The sequence below is a fragment of the Natator depressus genome, chromosome 1 (assembly GCF_965152275.1).
Source record: "Natator depressus isolate rNatDep1 chromosome 1, rNatDep2.hap1, whole genome shotgun sequence".
Lineage (NCBI taxonomy): Eukaryota > Metazoa > Chordata > Testudines > Cheloniidae > Natator > Natator depressus.
Window position 1 is genome coordinate 15,653,151 of NC_134234.1, and position 24,457 is coordinate 15,677,607.

The following is a 24,457-nucleotide window of genomic DNA, read 5'->3' on the forward strand; positions in this document are numbered from 1 at the left end:
AAAGGAATACGGCCCTGCTCCCTTTGAAGCAAATGGGAGTGTAATTAGGCCACAGATATTTAATAATACTTAGAACTTTCTTTTATTCTTTTGTGCAGCTGAAGAAAAATACAGGGTTAAAATGTTGATTAAATGGGATTGGTTGTGTCAGAAGGTTAGTAGCTGAAGGAACGAGTGATGATGGCCAAGCTCCTTAAAAACCTATCTCAATCAAAGCAAAATGCACACATTCATGGTGTAGCTAAATTAGCCACAGGTCTGAATGGACGGCACAGCCTGCTTTCACTTTGAACGCAAGTCTTTCCAAACAGCGTCAGGTCCAAGACTGGAACCAAGGCTCCTGGTTGTACAGATATTCTCACTGAAGAGTAAGAGCCTGTTCCAAAGCCATATAGGAGATGTTCTGGTGACTTCAGTGGGCTCAGAAATCAGGCCCCAAGTCTGGTAACTTTCAGGCCAAACGAATTTTACCAGCCAAGTTTAAGTGGTGCTTCATTTTCACTTTATAATGGAAGCTGAAGTTGAAAACCTTAATTATGGCACGGCTACCTCTGCTCTAGAATAAACATAAAAGCTTAAGTTTCAATCTATCAAAAATGAATATGAAGACATGAACTTTTGTCTCTGGAGTATTGCAAAATGTTGCTTTAATATATTCACATTTCTAAATATTTTACAGAGCCCGAAGATGATTCTGTTGTACAAATCCTACAACAAATCCTACAAGCCAATTTCTTACAGAATTCCTTTTAAAAATAGAACGATACAACTATCTGTTGTGTGTGACTTTTGACATTCAGTAGCTGGGAAAAAATGAGGCATGTTGGAAGCAGAGCAACACTTTAAATCTGAATTTCTTTACCTGGGTAGATTTCAGTTAGCTCTCCAGTGCTGTTTGACCATTTGATTCTTATATGCTATAATGCACAACAGTTTGCAATGGCCTGTGCGTGGAGTCTTGGGGCTTGATCCAGCTCCTCTGGAAGTCAATTGAAAGAGTCTCATTGACTTCAATAGAAGTTGGTCAGACTCTTGGTCCACATGTATTTCTTCAAATGGGGGTGAATTTGATATTCTCATACAGTATAGGAAATATTTCTGTTTTTCCTCTTATATACTTCATGTATAAACATAATGGGCTGGCCAGATTAATCCTATTGCAAACTCAGGGCCTAATTCTTTCTTCATGGTCCCATACTTTTTTGGGGAGTCTACAGAACTACTGTTGTGAACAAGGATCTGGGACTAGGTGTAATCTTCTACACTTAGGCTTTGTCTACACTACCCAGCTTTTAGTGACACAGCCATGTCGCTAGAAGTCAGGCACGGTAGCCGCTGTTTGGCGGCTCATTTGCTGGCAAAATACTTCCACCCGCAATGAGCGGCATTCGTGTTGTCGGCAGGAGAGCTCTCCTGCTAACAAAGCGCTGTTCACATTGGCACTTGCCATGGCAAAAACTTTTGTCTTTCGGGGGAAAGGGGGTGAACACCACTGAATGACAAAAGTTTTGTCATTCAATTGCCAGTGTAGACATAGCCCCAGGCTATGTCTACACTAGAGAGTTTACAGTGGCACAACTGTACTGATGCGTCACGGGAGTGGTTTTTTCCCCAATCCCTTGAGCGACATATGTTTTGTTGACAACTGGTAGTGTAGACATGGTCTTAGACAAACTCTTTTGCTCTCTACCCTGCCCCCCACCCACTGTCCCAGGTAATTTATTGTCCTCTCATGGACACAGGTGTAAATCAGGTGTTAATGTCCTCAGCCATACTGTAAATCTGGTGTGAGATCAGAATCAGGCCTTAAGAATCTAACAGTTTCAAAAGCGTCAGTGTTGGCCTAAAAAGGAGCAAAGCAGATTTAAGTCAATAGTAAAACTTCTGTTGATTTTCGTGGGAGCTGGATTAGGCCAATGTTGCAGGCCTTTGAAAATCCCACTTTTGATTTACATTAGGGATATTTGGATTTTCTTCTGTTCTTTAGAGGAAGGTGCCTGACTCAAGCTACAATGTAGGGTACAAGTGAAGATGGACTTCTAGGATTCAGGCACTAGTATTAAACATGTTACATGACTAGGAAATTCTGCCTTGTTGATTATGGAGATTTTGCCCTGGAATCATAAGAACATAAGAACGGCCATATTGGGTCAGATCAAAGGTCCATCTAGCCCAGGATCTTGTCTTCCGATAGTGGCCAATGCCAGGTGCCCCAGAGGGAATGACAGAACAGGTAATCATCAAGTGATCCATCCCCTGTTGCCCATTCCCAGCTTCTGGCAAACAGAGGCTAGGGACACCATCCTTGCCTATCCTGGCTAATAGCCATTGATGGACCTATCCTCCATGAACTTACGTAGTTCTTTTTTGAACCCTGTTATAGTCTTGGCCTTCACAACATCCTCTGGCAAGGAGTTCCACAGACTGACTGTGCTTTGTGTGAAAAAAATACTTCCTTCTGTTTGTTTCAAACCTGCTGCCTATTAATTTCATTTGGTGACCCCAAGTTTTTGTGTTATGAGAAGCAGTAAATAACACTTCCTTATTTACTTTCTCCACACTTTGCTTTGGTGCTTTGTAAGATAACAGCATTACTTGGCTTTCAATTTTTTAAGTATGTGTTTGGTTTTTTTTGTTAAAGTAGGCCTTTGCCTTTTGTTTGGATTTTTCCAGTTTAGTAGCTGCCTGCAAGTGGACCTGATTTAAACATTTTTGCAGATTTTGCAGGTAGGCATTTATTTTGTTTTTTGTTTTTTTTTTAATTGAGTGCCGCTGGTGTGCCAGATTAAATGTTTTGGTAGTTGCATGCTTTGGCCTGTCATTACCTTAAAGGGTGTTTTATTACTAGACGCAGCTGGTGTCACTTTCAGTGCCATTAGAATTAGAGGCATGAGAGTGTTCCAGTTATGCCTATTGGCATGAACCAGTTTTTTAAACATTACTTTTAGAGTTCGATTGGTTTGTTTCACCATCCCAGATGACTGTGGTTTGTGTGGCATGTATAGTTTTTGCAGGACTTTCATTAATTTAAAGCAGTTCATAAAGAACTGTCCAGTAAAATGTGATTCCCATTGAGAGAAGACTTGCTTTACTAGGACCCTGGCTGCAGCTTTTGCAGTATTGGCCTTTAGAGGAAATGCCTGTACCCACTTTGAAAAAGGATTGACAACCACGAACAGGTATTAGTTGCCTTTTTGAGTCCTTGGCAAAGGACCTATGATGTTAATCTGCAAGGCCATCCATGGACGTTTATACACCTGAGATTAAAAAATAAATTCCATCTAGGACAAGGACTGGACTATAATTATTTTGTTTTATACTTTTTTTTATTTACTTCATGCATTGAAATCTAACTGTATGCAGTGTGTGTTAAATTGCTGTTTCTAAACAAATAAACATTTAGGTCTAATATTTACTGGTTGAAATTCATTCTCTAAGGGAGATTTTTTTTTAAATAATGTGGTTGCCAAAGAAATTAATTTTTTCACATTAAAACCAGATAAATATATATTGCACGCTATGGAGACATTCCTCCTCTCTGAGCTGAACTGTGTAACTGTGATACTCAGTGCAAATGTCTATCACATCTTGTGGTATAGGCATAATACACTGAGTTTCATATGCGTAATCATGTCTCCCAGTAGTAGCTAGTCCCGTTGAATGTAACAGCCCGCTGCTAACTAATTGAGCTCTCCTTTAACACAAGCATTAGACACCTGTGGTTTTGATACTGAAGGTCCTTGGTTTGATCCTCACAAACAACCACATAGCTTCAGTAGCTGTCATGAGCTCCACAGATCTGTGTGAAGTTATTGTTTTTGAGATCACTAGTCTAATCCTGTTCACATTGGAATGAGTGGGAGATTTGCAATTGACTTCAAAGGGAGAAGGGTCAGACTTTGTTTTTCCCTGTTCCTGGGTCGTGTGGGTTCACTTCCCTTGAGTTTAGCTTTAAGAGTTGAACTGCCTCAAACCTGTTATGAAAGAGCAAAACCCCAGATCAAAGAGATGGGTTTCGCTGAAGCATGTGGGTTTGGGAAGTTTTGCAAAGGTGCATGAGGAGTCATCCTGCCTGTCGGCTGTGATGAGATCCCCAAGTGTTGTCACACAAATGACCATTAAACCATGATATGCAGCCTTGGCATGGGGCGGGAGGGGATTCTCCCTATCCAGAGGCACCAAAAAGCTGGCTTAGCATTTCAGTGCAAAGTTTGTAGTGCCCAAAAGAGTTTTGGCTGGTTTAAGTTCCACAAACCTTAAACTAGCACAGGTTTATGTGATTCTCCGCTTCTGATGAGCAAGCTTTCACAGGTCTGCATGAGCATGGAACAAGTGCAAAATATGACAAATTCTCTTCTCAGTTACTTTGTTGCTGCAACCCCAAGAAACGATGATGGTGCAACTGAGAGCAGATTAAAAACTGGCCTAAAATCCACAGTTAAATCACAGGCAAGAATTGGACCCTTCATTTCTCTATGTTTTCAGTGTAGCACCCTGATTTTATTTCTCGTTAAGTTCGTGCGTGTGCTATGCTTTAAATTGCTGGCTAAACTTTTGTCTGCGGAAGCAGCAGAATGAACCCAGTCCAATGATGATCACTGATAAAACTAATGCAACCGTTAGTATAATAAGCAAGTTGATTTTCTTTAGATCCTCTTTTTCACAGACTTCTGGTCTTACGTTGCTAATATAAATTTCTTCTTGGTACCCAAAGCTCTTGGAGTGCTGGCATGTTATCTGCTCTACACCAGGGATCTCTACATTTTTATTATGGATTATAGATGAAAGCCAGACATTTCCACAGCAGCTGAGTGGGTTCCCAGCAAGATATAAGTTTTTAAGAGAGTTCTCTAATGCTAAAATGTTACTGCTTTGTAGATTACTAAAACTGTTTTTCTGTAGATCCAGAACTTCCAACGAAGCATCACTACCCCATTTGGGTAACCAGCTCAGCTGATTTTCCGACAGGTTTAAATGTTTAAGATGATGAAAACGAGGCAGGTCAATATTTAAAACTGTCATGCCATTGCCATGTAAATTCAAATACTCAAGAGATGTCTCCAGTCCTGATAGTGCTTTAGCCTCTATTTTCAGTCCTTGGTTCATGGAGAGCTCCAGGAGAATTATTGAAGTCTTGTAAAAAGCATATATTGGTAAATTCTTCAACATGTTGTCAGCTAGATATAAGTACCTAAGAGCAGGGAAGTCAACAAATGATACACAACCAGTCTCCTCTCCAGGAAGCCTTTGTTTAGCTAATCCCGAATACATGCTGCAAAAGCTAATATTATTACTCTGGAGATTAAGCAATTTGATGCTGGGAAGGCTTGCAAAGATATCAAATTGGAGGGCTTGGAGATGATTGTTTTGAATGTAGAGTTCCTGTAAATTAGTCAATGTGCTGGCATCTAGTAAGAGATTCTGCAAAGCATTGAAGCTTAAATCAAGGATGGCTAGTGAGATCAATGCACTGTCATAATTTACTGCAAATGTCTGGAGACAATTTTTACTGAGATTAAGAAACCGAAGGGAGGACATTGACTCAAAGAACTCATTTGGGATGGATTTGATCTCATTATAACTTAAGTCTAAATATAAAAGCTGGGATAGATATAGAGAACTTGTGTTTGTATTTTGCTTCTGATCCAGAAGATGAAAAGGAGCTTCTAGCCAGTCCCTTTCCATATAGTCCATCTCATTGTGAGCAGAGTCTGCAGTAAGCTGCATTAAATTCTTAGATAAATTCAGATACGCCAGCTTGTTCACCTGGGGGAAAACTGGGAAGCGCAGTAGCTTGTTTTCACTAAGATCCAGCCACCTCAGGTTATACTCTTCCTTTGACTCTGTGGTATGAAAACTCTCAATGCTGTTCCTACTGAGGTCGAGTATCTGCAGTTGTCTGAGGTTGAAATCTGAGATGCAAGTGATCGAGTTCATGGAGAGATTGAGCTTGGTGAGATGCACCAGAGTTTCAAAGGCACCTTCTTCTATTTCCATGATGATATTACTGTGGAGGTCAACCTCAACAAGAGCTGGAGACCCCTGAAACATCCTGCGCAATATCACGGTAATGCTGTTTTCTGCCAAGGAAAGATACTGAAGTGATGGTGCTTTGTGTATAAAATATTCAGCCATTCCATTGTAAAGTCTGTTGTGGGACAAGTCCAGTGTTCTGATCTCTGGTAAAAGTCCAACCCCCGGTGTCCTATGCTGAGCCAACTCATCTAACTGGTTATTGGCTAAATTTACCTCCATCAGGCTTGTCATGTGTGTGAAGACTCCAGGCTCAATGAAACTTATTTGGTTGGATCTTAAATCCAAATGCTGGAGTGAGGTATAAAATGTCAGTGGCTTCTCAGAGATATTTTTTATCTGATTTCCAGACAAATCTATTTTATTTATGTTTGGATGGAGCTCTGGAGGGATTCGGTGAAGCTCTTTGCCATGACAAAATGCCTTCATCTTTACCTGCAGAAAAGAAAGAGAACAGGGAGTCCTGGTTACCACTTATGGGATGTTCAATGGCTTTTCATACAGTATAAAAACAACATAATATTCAGAATCTGATTATATTCCTTTTCTTTGCAATTCGTCGTACTATGCTGTTCTCTATTCAGGCAACAGGAAGTCTGAATTTCCTCACAGGGTAGGGTGGGTTTTCATTTCATTTCAACGAAGATACTCCTGACTTGTACTGCAGTAAGAGTTCCCATGTAGGGAGTTATACAGCAGTATCATTGTATCCTTATAATTATGCCAGTAAATTCCCCCATGTAGATTACCCCTAAGAGAGAAGAGAATTGGGTCCTTTGATTTTTGATATCTGGCATCATAAAAGTTCAAGCTGGAGAGGATCCATTAGATCATCTAGCCCATCCTCTAGCCAGCACAGGATTAGTCCACTTTGTACCTTTCATCCAGTCTAGTTTTAAAGGTCCTGAGTGGTGGGTCCCATCACTTCCCTTGAGACTATTCCATTGTCTATTAGACCTTGCACTCAAACACTTTTCCCTGATATTTATTCAGCCTAAACTTCCCTGGCATAATTTCATGCCTACCCCATCGTGCCTCATAATAAACCGGATTCTGCCACTTTGCCTTAAATTAATAAGTATTATTAATAATTAAAGTATAAAATAAGTATTAATATATATTACGAATAATTAAATGAATAATACTCCATAATTAGCTCCATTGACTTCAGTGGGATTAGTCTCAAAGCACGGTACTACTCATCGAGGGGAAGTCTATCAGAATCCAGCCCTAAATAAACAATCCCTCGTCTTGTTATTTACACCCTTCAAATATTTGTAGATTGTAATCACATCTCTCCGTAACCATTGTTTAGCTAAGCAATCCGTCTTTAAATCATCCCAAAACATTTCTACATCTCACCTCAAACTCCCTCCACTTTATCCAGACCTCTGTCCTTCTATGTTTGTGCTTTCTCCAAGGCAACAGCTTCTTTCTTTTGGCCTGCTGACCAGTGTGGTGCACACTGTTCCATGTGGACTAGAAGGAATGCAGCAGGGAAATGGCATGTGGAGGGATTCACACATGCTGCCGCTCTCACTGGTACAGCTCAGGGTGAAATCGGGATGCGTAAAGGGTGTGGCCTTTTAAGGGATGCTTTAAAGCAGCTGGTAAGTTAATACCCATACATCAAAGTCAGTTTCTTCTCTTGGATGTGTGGGTCTGAATTAGGGTGACCAGATGTCCCGATTTTATAGGGACAGTCCCGAAATTTGGGGCTTTGTCTGATATAGGTACCTATTACCCCCCACCCCCGTCCCGATTTTTCACACTTGCTGTCTGGTCACCCTAGTCTGAATGCAGTTGATAGGGAGCTTCAAGTATGCATCCAAGGGCAAAATATGAGCCATAATTTGCAAGGAATTTTGGGAGCATGGGGTTAAAAGGCCTGGTGTAAGTGTAAGGCGAACACATTGTGCTGTTAAAATTAACATCCAGCAGCAAGATTGGAGCAGAGTCCAAAATGCTTAGTAAGCATCTACGCTATCTAAATAGGTATCTGTCTATTCATGTAGGTCATGGGATCCTCTGGGTCAAACTGCTTGCTGAATCCCTCTAATTATTCTTATATGGAGAACTAGGAGCTAACCGTCATGAAGCAAGGCTGTGTGTTAGCCTTTAAAACAAAAATCTCTCCTCCAAACATCTGTTTCACACAAGCTGGAGGGGGAGAGGAGGATGAAGCCTCTGGGATGTTTACGAGAATCTGGGTAACATCCAGTGTTTTGTGAATCACTTACGCATGTGAGTAATGGAGAGTGCACGTTGCCGGATGTGTGGCTTGTCATAAATATGCCAGACAAATGAAACCCCTCAGCCAGGGCTGGACTCCAGCTACACCCAGTCTGCTGCGCGGTGCTCCCCTCATGGCAAAGCTCTCTGAGAGCTCCCAAGTGACCCGCATATTGAAATTTGAACCCCAAATCCACCCAGAGCTGCTAAATCCCCAGGATTGGGAAGGGGATGAATCCTGGCTTCTCTGAGCCATTCGCGCCTTCCCACCAAGACTTTAGAGTGGCTCACTTGAGCTGAAAGGTGGCCAGAGGCCCAAAGGATCTAGCGGGGGGGGGGGGGGGTAGGGAGGAGGCCTTATTCAGTCAGCTAAGGAAGGGGTTGGGAGTGGGATGAAGAAAACTCAGGAGCCAGAAAGAATAGCATTTGCATGAGCATTAGCAAAGCTGTCATCTTCTGGGCTCGCGTTCCTTCCTCCTCAGCTCTGGCAGCTGTGAGTTTTAAAGTACAGTGGCCTGCAGTGCTAAGAGTGGGAAAGTCAACATCTGCTCCACATAGAAAAGGAGGTTATTAGATAAAAATTGGCCCAACAGCTCTGAAGTGTGGGGAAGTTTGGATTCAGATTCAAACTCTGCCACTCAACTCCAGCTGGTCATTTTTGGGGATGGAGCCAGAAGCTGCCTTTTCTTTAACAAAACTAAAACCAGGGTGGTTTGGATCTTGGTCCCATCTCATCCTAGACACTAAAGTTTGGGTGTTTGAACACAAGGCTTTGGGCTAGATCCTCAGCTTGTGTATATTGGTGCTGAGTTACAGCAGCTGAGAATCTGGCCCTTTGTCTCTTCTCTGCAATGACCCATAAGGGAATTTGGGGGGATTGATTTTGAAATACCTCTTTAACTGAGTTGTGATGTTGCCAAACAAATACCCCTTGCGATTCAGAGCTGGGTCCAGTTTTATGAACCATCAGTCTTCGGGATGGGTTGGATAAAAGATTCCAGCTATGGCCTTCCTCTAGTCAAAAGATGTCATCACAGGAAGAGTGATTTGTGAAACATCACATTGTGAAATAACAGGGAATGCCAATTGCTCTCGCTATCAAAGTTAATCTGGGCTGAACTGTGTTTGGATTTGGACCCTGTCTTATCTCACTGGGCCAGATTCTCAGCCAGTGTAGACCAGTATAACTCCATTGAGATTAATGGTGCAGTGTCAATTGACACTAGATGAAAACTTGGCTCTGACTACAGAGTGTTTTGTCAGCATCAAATGTATCCCAGTTGCACTAAACAGATCAAAACTTTTTTGGACTCTTCCTTTGCCTGGAAGAGTGAGGTTTACAGTGGGGTTGCGGAAATCAGCCAATATTTACTTCTCAAGGAATCAGCTTGATCTACAACCCATCAAAATAAGGGCAGGGGGTAAGCCCTTATTAGATTTATGGTGTGTGTCATCCTAAGTTCGCATGTCTGGGATGCATGGGACTGAAAGTGTCATGTTTACAGTGGTTTCATCATTTCTTCCTCTCCAGCCAATAAGGGAGAGATCCAGCCACCTTCCCAAGTTCTTTTTGTATGCTAGACCCTAATTTCCCTGAATTCAGGAAGTGCATAAGTACAGCAGGAGAGGAATGAGTCCCATAAGGGAGATCTGCACAGCCAGCAAGTTATTCTTTTCCCTATTTTGGAAATTCTTGAGGATTTGTGCTGACCAGCTTCAACATTTAAAGAAGTAGAGGAGTATTTTTAAACTCCCCTTTACTGTCAGCTGTATCCGGGTAAAGGGAAGGAGGGAGAGGAGAACCAGTTCATCTGTGAATAACATTTACATTCTGATATAAGGTGTTTAAAAAAAATCTGTGGGACAAATCATACTTTGGAGACAGAGGTTTTGGGTTTTGTCTCTAAGTGGGCCTGATTCTGACCTCACACCCAGCATAAATCAGGAACAACTCCACTGAAGTCGGCGTTAAACCAGTGTAAGTGACGGGAGAATGGGGCTCACTGTCATTCTAGGCGAGTGGTTCTCAAAGCGACGCGGGCCAAGGGACGTGCTGGCCGCCCTTCCCTCAGCCCCCATTGGCCTGGAGCAGCGAACCGCGGCCAGTGGGAGCCATGATCGGCCGAACCTGCGGACGCGGCAGGTAAACAAACCAGTCCAGCCCGCCAGGGGCTTTCCCTGAACAAGGGGCAGACCGGCTTTGAGAACCACTGCTCTAGGGGGAGCCGTGGGGTTTGTTCATGTCACAGAAGAAGTTCCTTTTTTAAGAAAGGATCGCCTTGTGCGTAAGACGCTGGAATGGGACCCAGGAGATCTGGGATCTCTCCCTGGCTCTGCCACAGACTTCCTGTGCAACTCTGGGCAAGTCAATTAATATTTCTGTGCCTCCGTTCTCCAACAATAAAATGGGGATAAAAATCTTTCCTTTCTCCCACCTTATGCTTGTCTTGCCCATGAAGGGTCTGTCTGCACAGCAGCTGAGAGGTGTAATTCCCAGCTCCTCTAGAGATCTGTGCGCTGGCTCTGCGCGAGTGTAACCCACATGCCTCCTGGGTGTGGTGGTCTGTGCCCCTCTGGTGGCACCGAGACCACTGAGAGATTAATGAGACTGCTACCGCTTTAGCTAAGAGCCATGTGGCTTGCGGCTAATGCATTTCGCTCCCAAGGTCCCAGGTTCAATCCTGCCCACTGACAACCGGGGTCTGTCAGCCTTACATGAGCTCGGGCGCTAAAATAGAGCAGTGCGGCCGTGGAGACACTCGGGTGGCTGGCAGCTCAGGCTAGCCACCCGAGTACGTACCCAGGATCTGGCACAGGACTGTACATGGGTGGCTAGCCCAGGCCCCTCAGCCACATTGCTAGCTTGAGCAGAAGTAGCACGTGTACTTCTACCCAAGCTGGGAATCACATCGCCCGGCTGCTGTGCAGACAGACCCTTAGATTGTAAGCTCTTTGTGGCAGAGACTGTCAGTTACTACATGTTTGCAGCACCCGTGTCATCGGGGTCCCAGGCTCATTTAGGGCCTCTAGGTGCTACTAGAATGGTACGACTAATAATTAAGGAGAGACGTGAAAGAGGAGATGGCTCCTCCTTGGGGAATCTCTTACCATTTCACAGGGCGACTCTTCCAAGGGCCGATGGCTAGAGATCCCTCCGTTCGCTGCCAGGAAGAGTAAAAGATACAGTTTCATGGCTCTGCAGGGAAAAGCAAAGACGGGTTCAAGCTAAACAGGGTGTTAAGTCTCGGCAGCCACTGGACAGCAGGGTCCGCACCAGCGATTGGCACAGGGACTTGCATACATAGTAGAATAACTTACCCCACCTCGCAAAAAGAAAAGGAGGACTTGTGGCACCTTAGAGACTAACCAATTTATTTGAGCATGAGCTTTCGTGAGCTACAGCTCACTTCATCAGATGCATACTGTGGAAACTGCAGAAGACATTATATACACAGAGACCATGAAACAATACCTCCTCCCACCCCACTCTCCTCCTGGTAATAGCTTATCTAAAGTGATCACTCTCCTTACAATGTGTATGATAATCAAGTTGGGCCATTTCCAGGACAAATCCAGGTTTTCTCACCCCCCTCCTTCCCCCTCCCCCCCACACAAACCCACTCTCCTGCTGGTAATAGCCCATCCAAAGTGACCACTCTCTTTACAATGTGCATGATAATCAAGGTGGGCCATTTCCAGCACAAATCCAGGTTTTCTCACCCCCCCACCCCCCTCCAAAAACCACACACACAAACTCACTCTCCTGCTGGTAATAGCTCATCCAAAGTGACCACTCTCCCTACAATGTGCATGATAATCAAGGTGGGCCATTTCCAGCATAAATCCAAGTTTAACCAGAACGTCTGAGGGCGGGGGGTAGGAAAAAACAAGGGGAAATAGGCTACCTTGCATAATGACTTAGCCACTCCCAAATAGAGACTGGGAGTGGCTAAGTCATTATGCAAGGTAGCCTATTTCCCCTTGTTTTTTCCTACCCCCCCCCCCCAGACGTTCTGGTTAAACTTGGATTTATGCTGGAAATGGCCCACCTTGATTATCATGCACATTGTAGGGAGAGTGGTCACTTTGGATGGGCTATTACCAGCAGGAGAGTGGGTTTGTGGGGGAGGGGGGGAAAGAGGGGGTGAGAAAACCTGGATTTGTACTGGAAATGGCCCAACTTGATTATCATACACATTGTAAGGAGAGTGATCACTTTAGATAAGCTATTACCAGCAGGAGAGTGGGGTGGGAGGAGATATTGTTTCATGGTCTCTGTGTATATAATGTCTTCTGCAGTTTCCACAGTATGCATCCGATGAAGTGAGCTGTAGCTCACGAAAGCTCATGTCAAATAAATTGGTTAGTCTCTAAGGTGCCACAAGTCCTCCTTTTCTTTTTGCGAATACAGACTAACACGGCTGTTACTCTGTTACCCCACCTCTGAGCTCGCTTCATTTGCAAAGCCCTCTGGCCCATTCCAGCAGAGAAGGGAGCATTATGAAGTAGGAGAGCTGGCAGGAAAGCTCTAAGACTGAACGTTTCTATGGCTTGCCCACTGTGTTGCATATCTTAGATTGTCAGCCAGATTTTCAAACACCATGGCACCTGACAGCTTCCACTTACGCACCTAAGCAAGTGATCAGGCTGTCAAAAGTGCTCAGCATTCAGTAGCTCTGTTGTTCTCAAGGCAGCTAGTGGGTGATCATTGCCCTTGTAAATCTGGCCCTATCTCTCCTTTGTCTTCACCTGCGCACACTGGTGGTGCTCAACAAATGATATGATTATAATAGTCTCCACTTTTATAGCACCTCTCCTCCCAGGACCTGGAAGAGCTTTACAAACATTTTAATGAAGTCACACCAGACCCTGGCAAGGTACCATACAATCATAGGGCCAGAGGGGACCATCAGAACATGTAGTCTGACTTGTATTTCACAGGTCACCAACACCACCCAGTGCCCGCACAATAGCCACACAACTGGAATGAGACCACTGGAGACTAGACTATTATGTGCCACGGGCAGAGAATAGGAGGGACCAAGTTGCACCCGTGGCTGAGGCCCCCACAAAGGCAGGGAAATGAGTCTGTGAAATATACCCAGATAATCCTGGCAAGTAACCCACCCCCACATGCCAATCGACCTGGGGAAAGCTTCCTTCCTGACCGCAGGTTTGGCAATCAATTCGACCCTGAGCATGTGAACAAGAATCAGCCAGCCAAGCACCTGTGAGAGAGAATGCTTGGTGCCACCTCAGAGCCCAGGTCCTCCCCATCCAGTGTTCCATCTCCAGATGTGGCCCTCCCTGATGCTTCAGAGGAAGGAGATAACCTCCCCCGCCCCAAACTCCCCCTGGATACTGAAGGTTAGTAATAGTAGTATTCCCATTTTTCAGATGGGGAAACTGAGGCACAGAGGCTGAGTGCCTTCCTCAAGGCAGATTGAGTTTAATCAGTGCAGAGCTGTGAATATAATTCACCAATCCTAGATCCCAGGCCCCTGCTCTGATCTCAAAGAACACACCCTTATTACAGCCTCTGTCATAAACATGACAACTCTTTCAGGAAATTCCTCCATTTCTTGAGTTTCTCGAGGCCGAACAGGTGGAGTCATTCACAGATGGTGGAACTCCCTTAGCTGAATCAGTTTTTAAAGGACATATTGGCTAACAGGCAAACTGTCTTTGGTGCATCAGTGCAAAGTGGCTCTGGTTGCCAGATGAAGAGTGGTGCAAACAGGTGCACTAGGGCAGGGGTTCTCAATCTTTTTCTTTCTGAGGTCTCGCCCCACCCCATGCTATAAAAGCTCCAGGCCCAGCAGGGGTGGGTTCAGGGCTCTTGGCTTCAGCCCCACAGGGGGGTACTAGGACTCGAGGCTTTAGACCCTTGGGGGTGCTGGGGTTCAGGGTGCTGGGCTTCATCTCCATGGGGGTACTAGGGCTCGGGCTCCTGTCTTCAGCCCCACAGGGGCGCCAGAGCTCGGGGTGCCAGGCTTCAGCTGTTTGGCCCCCTGTTCCCCTGAAATCGGCTCACGGCCCCCTGAGGGGCTGCGTACCCTTGGTTGAGAACCACTGCACTAGGATGTGAGGCCTGGGAGCTTCCTGGGGAAATTCTAGCTAAGTCTGCTAGAAATCCTCTTTTGGGCTCTAGCCCCCAGCCAGTACAAATCACTTCCCTTTTGAGCGTGTCATTCACAGTTCTGTTTGCTTTTTCTCTTTGCCACAGCATTGCCCCATAGTTTGGCTTGATTCTTTATACCAGTCCCTGGGCTTCCTGTGAGTGTAACTTTGCATGTCCCTCACAACATGAGCAACAGCAAGGATGACTCCAGGAAACAGATCCTGGGAAGTTCAGGCCACCTATGACTTGCTCTGTTTTTAGAGCACGTTTTCCTCATTCCAGTCGAGTCTGATCAGGGGGTGGGGTGGAAACCTGGGAGCTGTGATACCGGTGGGTTTTATTTTAGGCTTGAACACTGCACTGTGATCAAAGGTTCTTAATGTCCTCAGGGCCTCAGTTTCCCGATCTCTAAAATAGGGACAGTACTCTAGCGGGTGTTCTGAAGCCTTTTAACTACTGTTGGCAAAGTGCTCCCAAACCGGCCAATGGCAGGTGCTGTACACTAGCAGCTGGCAGAGTGCTCTCCATGAATTCTCTGGAATTCTCCCCACGCAGCTCAAAGGAGCCCAGATCCCTTCAGAACATGCTGCAGGACTCATCTGTGGGGTTGTTTTGGAGTCAGAGTCGAAGGGGGAGAGGGGATTGTCTGGGGGATCACCGTGGGATTTGAAAGGGGAAGAAAGTCTGACGTGCATATTTATGATTTGTGATCTTTAAATAATGGCGAGGCACCCAGAGCTTTGCTCGGGTATCTTTCATATCTAAAAAAATAAAATAAATAATCTCTGCTGGAAACTGCCCCATATAGGGCAGTTTTCTATGTATCCTGGGGTACGGCTCCAAACAGTGCAGCCCGGAGTATTTCCTGTCTGCGATGGACTCCATCCATTAAACTAGTGCTGCGGGAGAATTTTACTTGGGTGCTTTCAGTAATAATATTTTGCACTTAAAAAGGACTTTGCAAATCCAAAGATCTCAAAGTGCTTCACAAACTGTAATGAATCACTGCCTGAACCCGGTTTGGAGACTGGGCTCTTCCTCCCCTGGGAAAAAGAGGCACAGAGTGGCTAAGTGACTTGCTGAGGGACCTTGGGTAAATCAGCAGCAGAGGAAGGAATCTGTCCATCCTACGTATTTCTAAGGTGACTACCACATCGGTATCCAAGCGCAGTAGAATCCATTGCTAGTCTCCTGCTCTAACCACTAGACCATACAGACTCGATCACGTTCAGGGTAGCTAACTGTGGACAGAGTGGTCTCAGATCCTCTCTTTCATGAACAACAAATAGACCTGAAGATTTTATTCCTTTGGGTCACTTTCCGTTCAAGTACCAGGCTGAGGCGCTTTCTCCTGCTTTGCCTAGTTTTCATCAGTGCAGCTCCTTTGCTTTCTCACTCCACTGCCTGATAAATAAGTACGAGAGGCATAGGCATCACAGGATCTGTGGGGAGTCTGCCGGAGTGGGCTGAAGACCCACACGGTGCTGCAGCCACCAACAAAACCTGACCACGTACATCTGAGCTGATGGCGCTGACAACCCAGGATCTTCAAAAGTAACTTAGGAGCAGCTGAAAGAGTAACTTGCTATAAAGGGAGCTGTTGTTAGCACTAGGACTCCCTGCAATGCAGGCGGTTTCATTTACGGTCCCAGCATGCGCCCATTATAGTGAAATCCCCACTGTTTTCAGCGGGAACAGGGTGGAGCCTCAAAGCATCTTTAATGTTACAACTTTCCGCCTATACTTCGTATCATCCCAGCTCCCCACTCCACAGTTGGACAACGAATGAATTTTGGAGAATAAGATTCACCCCTCTCCCATCCCATACCAAACCTTAGGACCTGGGCCAGCATGTCTAATCAGATGAGACAGACAAAGTGCAGGAGAAAAGAAGTATCATTATTTCCATTTCCCAGATAGGAAAATTGAGGCATATAGCGTCAGTGACTCACCCAAGGACATACAGGAACTGGGAATTAAACTCAGATTTCCTGAGTCCCAGTCTATTGCCTTAACAACCAGCTCTGCAATCCTCTTTTTTTGGCATTAAACAGTAAACATTAATACAGGTTAAATGTTGCCATTTGTATTTAGCAATGACAACAACAAACTCCCAATTCCTTCAAGATTAGATTTCTGTAATATAGACAATTAATTATTACTATTTTTTCTCATCCAAACTAAAGAAAAGAGAAGCAAAGCCGCATTGTGTGTTCCTTTAACATACGTAAGACACACACTAACTACACAGAGGGCCATGTACCCCCAGGCTCCTTAGTGCTATGCATTATTGCGTTTGCTGTTTTTAAGAACAGAGTGAATATATTAATTTACTTTGTTTCATGTGTCACTTATTTGCATTCCCACCCTCTGCTATAAAAAAAAAATCGTATCCATCCCTCCAGAGTTTAGTCAGCCATAGCACAGATTAGATCACCCTTATTTTCACTCTCGCCCATTCAGAGTACGGAGTGGCTTCATTGGTAACTTTGCAGCCTGAGATGAAACTGAGACATTTTAAGGGAAATATCCTTATTTGGGACAGTGTCTGCTTTAAATTATGTCCCTTGTCTCCCTTCTGACTCCTCTCCTGGTTGTTTGCTGGGTCCTAGCAACCACTGTGTTAAGAAGAAAATTAGCTACTCGGGGACTCGTCCTGGAATGCCTACTTGGGGAAAGCACAAATTGAGAAATACAGGAATTTTGACTGAGCAAGGCTCTCAGGTTTGGGCCCCGTGTTTGCCCAGAGAAATATTTGACTTCTCTTTGTAGATGTCATTGCTTGACTTTGTGTATGGATCAGTCAGTGTGTTTACTTTAGGTTTTTGTGTCTGTGAGTTACATTCCTAAAGAGCTGTAAAGGAGCCACAGGGCGTATGATAGGCAAACTCAAAGTCCCTGAATCACTATCTTACAAAATAAATTGAGATTTCAGGATTATAAATGAGAAGATAGAATACTGATGCAAGTGAAGCCCTTGATCCTGGAGCCCTTACTCACTGGAGTAATCCTTCCTCAAACAAATCGTCTTATTGATTGATTTGTCCAGAGGGCCCTGATATAACTCTGAAGTAAATGGGAATTCATTGTTGGCTAAAACACACCCTAGATGATTTATCGGTGTAGATTTAAATGGGACTACTCATGTGAATAAGGGTGACTAAAGATTGCTGGGGTGGGCCCTGCTGCATCTAGACAACTGGTTTGATTTCTGTAGCCACTTATTGTTCCGCCTGCCTGACCTTCAAATAAATATTTTCATTTCAAAAGAAGATTTTAGACCTAACATTAAGATATGATGGTGATTTCAGATTTACCGTGAGTTAGTTTATATATGGATTATTTCATGCTGCCCCCTATGGTTGGACCAATATTTGTCTTCCAGGTGCCTTTTCCTACTTAAAACCCCATTGCTGCAAATTCCTTCCTATGCTGATTTCACCATTGTGGTCTCCAAACCCACACTTGTCTGAATGTTGCTCTATATTTTTCCTGTGGTCAAAAATAAGCTCTTTGGAGTAGGGCTTTGGGTGTTTTGTTTGTTTTTTGTAAGGCACCATGAGAAGGAAAGGCATAAGCACCAAAGAGAGGAAAGGGATTATTTCGTGTGGCACGCAGGGGTATGATTAGGAATAATGAACAGAGAAAGAGAAAATCACATCTAACTGGAAAGCTTCCGATCAGTGAGATGTATTCCACTGTGGAAACAACTCCCAAGAGAAGTGGTGTGAGCCTCACTCCATGTGACTTTTAGAGCTAGACTGGAAAAGACGCTAAAAAATGGGCCATCGGAAACGATTAAGGCTGGCTGGAAAATATTTTTTTTCCTGTGAAAAAATTTACCAAAAATGAATATTTGTCTCATTTTCGTAGAATCAGAGAAGATGAGGGTCGGAAGAGACCTCAGGAGGTCATCTAGTCCAACCCCCTGCTCAAAGCATGACCAACCCCAGCTAAATCATCCCTTTATGATTTATCCCATCATCATCAAAACATTTTCCTTGAAAATGTTCTTTAAAATCATTCAGGTGTTTGTTGAAAAACCCCAAACACAGATTTTCTTTAGTTTTTTCCAAATAAAAAACCAAAACATTTGGGGACTTTTGAGAAAACCCTGAAAATATTTTACAGAAACAGAATTTTTTTTCATGAAAGCTTCCCTTCTGTCGAAAAGTTTTTAACCAGCTCTTGGAATGATCCTGGAAGGTGGACTAATGGAGCTTTCCCAATCCAAGCTGCAGTGAACTGTCTGCTGTGTGAATTCCACCATTGGCACGTAAGATAAGACAATGCCCTGAGCAAGTGAAAATTCACATTGCCCGCAGTCTGGATATAGGGGGGTTCGACTGTCATGCTTGTGTAGGGTGACCAGATAGCAAGTGTAAAAAATCTGGACAGGGTGTGTGTGTGGGGGGGTTATAGGTGCCTATGTAAGAAAAAGCTCCCAAAATCGGGACTGTCCCTATAAAATCGGGACATCTGGTCACCCTACACTTGTGGGAAATTTGGATTCATTATCAGAGGTGAACTAACCATTATGGGAAAGTCCATGAAATCTGCTCAGCCATGTGCCTATTCCTAGAACAGATCTCAAACCAAACTGTTTTAAAGATTCTGAAACATTTGGGTAACCTCCCTCTGCCATTATTTTTGTGAATATTTGCTTTTCTGGAATTTGGTTGCAATGACACTTAGCAATTTACATCTTTAAAGTGCTGTAGAGACATTAGGTAGTTATATCTTGAGGATCCCAGTAATGTAAAGTAAATATTATCCTTATTTTACAGATTGGGAAACTGAGGCAGCAAGATCAAGTGCTCACTCCCATAAGGGGCTGAGAGCCCTCAAGTCCTGATGAAGTCAATGGAAGTTGAGAGCACCTGTGACCTTGTGGAATTGGGCTCTACGTGATTATCCCAAGGCCACAGCACAAATCACTGCCTACTGTAGCTCTTAGTGAACTCAACTGGGTTTTGCCAGTGACGTCAGTGGGAGCAGAATCAGGCATGTGGTGACAGTGCTGGGGTTAGAACTCAGCAGTTCATCCCTCAGAGTTGTGTATTCAGATACTCCTTTCTTTCAAAGGTCATTCTCGTGGTCTTCTCCCCGCATGACCCGGAGTAGGAAATAGCAGAAATCCCAGAAGCTGGTTCTCATGAGACTTCCAGTGATCTGTTGCACATCTCCAAGGGTTTTGGAGAAACATTAATACTTCTGGGTGATTATGTGACTCAAACCTCCAGCCCTTTGGAGTTTGTCCATCACTAGTTTAATCACTCTCTAATGCAGCACCCTCAGAAGTCCTTTCTGTGCAGGGTCTGTCTGTAGATGGTTGGGTTCTGCTCAGAGCTGGACAGAGTGGTATCAGACCCTTACCGTGGACAGGGTGGTCTCAGACCCTCTCTTTCATGAACAACAAATAGACCGAAGATTCTATTCCTTTGGGTCACTTTCAGTTCAAGTACCAGGAACATTACCTTAGAGAAGTGAAAAAACTATCTGTCTGTCTGCTCAGAAACGAATCTCCAAGAGCAGGAGTGGGAAGAGAACCACAGACCTATTCTCTGCCCCAGCACTGAACTAATCTCCCATGGGAAGCTCTACACCCGTTTATCCTCTTCTCTCCTGCCCTGTCCCCCCAATCCTCTTCCCTTTTATCTCTTCCTTCCTAAGTAACCTCCCCACCACCACCGAAAAAAAGCTTGTTGTACCCCTTCCCCCTCCCTATGTCTGTCTATTTAGATTGTGCGGTCTTCAGGACAGGGGCCTTCTACTGCTCTGAGTATGTACAGTGCCTAGCACAATGGTTGGCCCTGTGGCTCTATCACAATAAATATAACTATGAAGATAATCTCTGGATGTGTATCAATAGAGAGAGATGACACAGAGAGTATGGACCTTTGACCAAAGGTGGTGGTGGTATTATTATTATTTATTTATTATTCCAAGTGAATTCAATCTTTAAAGAAAAATTCAGGCGGATGTATGTGTTCTGTAATCCTAGAGGAGATCAAATGACACCAGGAAATTAATTTCAGATACCTTTGACTGGGACGGTGTCCAGTAACCCTCTTGGGAATAATGTGTCATTCTTCAGGTAAAAGGCCAAAATATTTGATCTACCCACTAAGCCATAACCCTTTGCTTAAAAAACAAATCAAACTGATAAGTAAATAACGGAGAGATTTCATAATATTAAGATAATTGAAAACCCTTTTTCAATTACCAAAAAAAGTTTCCTGTTTTGATTAACCTGGACCTTTGTTTAGGAGACATATTTTTATGAATGAGGCTGCAGTGTTTGGCTCTCACAGTATTTTCTTTGAGAGAGAAGTTGGGTGAGGTAATGTCTTTTTATTGGACCAACTTCACCTCACACACCTTCTCTCTCTCATATCCTTGGACCAACATGGCTACAACAACACTTGGAAGAGTATTTTCTTAGGTTTTTATACATAGGCATTTTCATTGCCTTTGCAGGGCCACGTGAACCCTGGCACAGCATTAAGAGGAAGGAAGATTTTGAAAAGGAATATTTGGCATTGTCGTATTCATATTTTCAAGGCATTGTACAAATGTTAATCAAGAATCATAACCTCCTGGGGAGATTGTCAGCATAAACCTTCATTTGTCTACAGTGGCTTCTGAGCTACCAGTTTCCCTCTATGCTGAGAATGGTGTCTCGCACCCGGTTACCACTGTGTGGGAAGTTTAGAGGTTGCTTTTTAATAGCAGTGATGAAAGGTAAATTAAATACTGCTATCCCCATCTTACAGAGGGGTTAAATGATTTGCCCAAGGCTGGATAGTGAGTCAGCACAAGAGCTAGGATACTCATGATGCCTGGCTCATTTCCCTGCACTCAATACCAGTACTGTGAGCCAGGAGACTTTCTATAACATTAGTATATGTACCTATACTGCAGAAGCCCCCAAATTGTACCAAGCACCATACAGACATGCTGTCCTTGCCCCAAAGGGTTTAGTAAGTCTCACTACTATTTTCATTAGTCGTGAAAAGACGGAGGAAACATCACAATCGTTTTGTTGTAAAACTTACCAGTGCTTCCTTAACTTAAATGATCCAAGCCACTGTAATAGGCTCCCCAGTGAATTAGCCATACAGCTGTATGGAACGTGCCCACTGTGTGGTACGTTTGATCGGTTATTCAGCCCATTCATAAGCACAAATCTGTTTCATTTAAACAGTGCCTTCATCCTCGGTGCTATTTTTTTTTTAAAGGCTGCAGCTCCAAGTTACGGAATCCCCACTTTGTCCTGCAGTCAGAGAAACGTTTGGCTCAGCTTTCCAGCAGCATCAAAGTTTAACTCGTTGCTGTACGTACCTGCTGTTTGGATGAAGGAGGAGACTTCCCTTCTGCTTGCAGCGTTCCTCTCCCAGGCTCTCCCGACAGCCCTCCAGTGAAAGTTGAGGAAGGGCTTCCTTGGGGAAGTTGCAGCTCTGCTACAGGCCAGCTGACTAAAAACTCTGAGAACTCAGACAGAAGTTTAAGTCACTGAGAGAAAAAAAAATACTCCCAATAGACTGGCCCTTGAATTCATTGCTCAGCAGTCATCTGCTCTAACCTATTCCCAAGCTCCCGTAAGCATGTGAATATAGACCTCAGTAATAGTAATTAAATGTGAGTCCTCTGCTCTTCTTTTCATTTTCCATTTCACTTGCTTAACCTTGGCTTATTTCCTGGAGGTTCGTAGCTGATAATAACGCCCCTCTCATATTGACACATTGAAACATTCTGCGAATACCACCAGAAATCCCCTTTGCAGATTTCAAAGGTAAATTCATAGTATCTGTCTTACAGATGTGTGTCTGGTTCATGTTACATTCATTTTCAGGTACCTTGACCTAGATCATACTGTCCGTTAAGTTGGGGTCAATCAGAAGTAGTTCAATTACCTGCAGTGGATTTACAAGTGAGAGCAAAATTTGGCCCTTTAGTCTACGTCCTCATCTGCTATAAATCATTACCGCTTCTTTGAAGTTGTGGCCCCTAGACTCCAACTATTGATATATAAAATAATGTATTTTAAGGTTTGAATGGGGGAGAATATATACGCTTTCTAAGAGGAATGTTAGATCAGATTTTGATCTCACATGGATATAAATCCAGAGCAACTCCATTTACTTTAGTGGAGTTAGTTTTAAATGGGTGTGACATCAGAATACAGTCCATGTGCTCATACATGATTTGCATGTCGCTGGTTTCTGAATCCATGTATTGCTTTGCAGCCACACCACTCTGTACTGTGGTCGTATCAGCTCTCAGAAACGAAGCATGATTAGACAGAGGACTATGCAATCTGCAAAGAACATTGAGGGTAAAGATCATCTGTGGAGAAGACAGTTTTCTTGGGGGCCGTTCCTAGATGGGAATGAATTCCCACAGGAACTGAGGCCCATCACAAACTTTGACCCCCAGTGTAAGGCGCCCTACATAGACCTGCCTTCTCTGTCATAAACATATAGCAATGTGTGTGTGTGTGTATATAAAAGCATATAAATATATAAAAATCCAGAACAAGAACTCCACAGTGCTCACTTCTCCCCATGGAGTGAGGATGAGGAAACAAACACATGGCTTAACGGTTATGGCAGTCCAGTGCTCAGACACTCAGGTGGAGGAGCAGTATTAGACCCCAGAGAGAACAGAGGTGATGGTTTTGATTCGGTAGCAGACATTCTTCCCTTTGAGTGAGAGATGAACAAGTGTGATAAGTGGCTCCGTGCTGTGGAGGGGCTGTCTTTCAGCTGAGATGTAAACTGAATAGCTGACCATCTTTAAAGTCTCCACTGTCATTGTAATAAGAAAAGGGGTGTTCACCCCTGTGCCCTAGTTAAACTCCATTATGTTTTGTTTCTCTAAATGCTCCTCCTAGTATCAGTTGTATACTGTAATCTCTTTCATTTCAGGTACCAGATTTTTGTGTAGCCTTGCTGCATGTTGTCAGTCAGCTTCTGAGTTCCAATTCAGAGGTGGCTGCATTCCTGTGGGTGAAGTGATCCTTACGTACCCTTTAACAACCATACAGGCTGTTGAGAGTCATAATTATGTCACACCTGTAATGTGTTTTGGGATCCTGGGGTGAAAGGTTCTATGGAAGTGCAAGGTATAGATGCAACCTAATATTTCAAAGAACTAGATGAGTTCATGGAGGATAGGTCCATCAATGGCTATTAGCCAGGATGGGCAGGGATGGTTTCCCAACCTCTGGTTGCCAGAAGCTGGAAATGGGCGACAGGGGATGGATCACTTGATAATTACCTGTTCTGTTCATTTCCTCTGGGGCACCTGGTATTAGCCACTGGGCTAGATGGACCTTTGGTCTGACCCAGTATGGTCGTTCTTATGTTCTTATGTAATAAAGAATAACTTCTTTGAAATGCTAATTTAAGGCCTGATCCCACACCAGATATTAAAAGGGAGATTTTCCATTGACTTCAGTAGGAGCAGGAACAGACTTACTAATAATGGAACTGTTCCCAGTGGTAAAAACTATCTCTGCTAGCATGTGGAAGGGAGGATATTCCATAATGGTGGGGCTGTGGGTATTTCCACACAATGCAGACTATACCGGGATAGCTACGTCACCGTAACTCTGCTGCCATAACCCCGGGCTGTAGTTTCAGCCTATGGCAACGGAAGGGACACCACCTTCCTGAATGACAGTAAATATGTCAATGGGAGAACTCATCGGTCAACACAGCTGCATGTACACTGGGAGTTAAGTCACCATAGCTTCGTCAGGCAGGGGTGTGGATTTTTCACACCCCTGACTTCCGTAGCTATGGCAGCCTAACTTTTAAGTGAAGACCAAAACAAGCGACCATTTAAAGACACTCAGAATTACCAGCATAAGCATCATTATCTCAGGGATGGAGTTAGTTCACATTTCTGAAGTTACAGTTAAAAAAAGAAACCAGACACACACAGATGAACTGCCAGCTTTTAATCAGACGTAAAAGATTAGTAACCAGTCACGTGATCACATTGATTTTAAAATAGATTATGTGACGTCAATAGGATGCCCATCTGTGATTATAAATGATATTT

General features: G+C 43.9%; 1 protein-coding gene across 1 annotated transcript; it reads right to left on the reverse strand.

Moving 5' to 3' along the window:
• Nucleotides 1-627: 627 nt before the first annotated feature.
• Nucleotides 628-21,866, reverse strand: LRRC32 (leucine rich repeat containing 32). The gene is made up of 3 exons (XM_074942999.1): nucleotides 21,731-21,866; nucleotides 11,374-11,461; nucleotides 628-6,468 (listed from the first exon to the last, which is right to left on the reverse strand). The coding sequence occupies exons 2-3, from the start codon at nucleotides 11,455-11,457 to the stop codon at nucleotides 4,528-4,530; spliced, it is 2,025 nt and encodes a 674-aa protein (XP_074799100.1). The 5' UTR covers nucleotides 11,458-11,461; nucleotides 21,731-21,866; the 3' UTR covers nucleotides 628-4,527.
• Nucleotides 21,867-24,457: the final 2,591 nt, after the last annotated feature.

Coding starts and splice junctions, on each gene's coding strand:
- LRRC32 (XM_074942999.1), bottom strand. CDS start 11,457: ATGAAACTGTATCTTTTACTCTTCCTGGCAGCGAACGGAGGGATCTCT. Junction 6,469..11,373: donor AAGAGTCGCCCTGTGAAATG/GTAAGAGATTCC, acceptor TCTTTTCTGCAG/GTAAAGATGAAGGCATTTTG.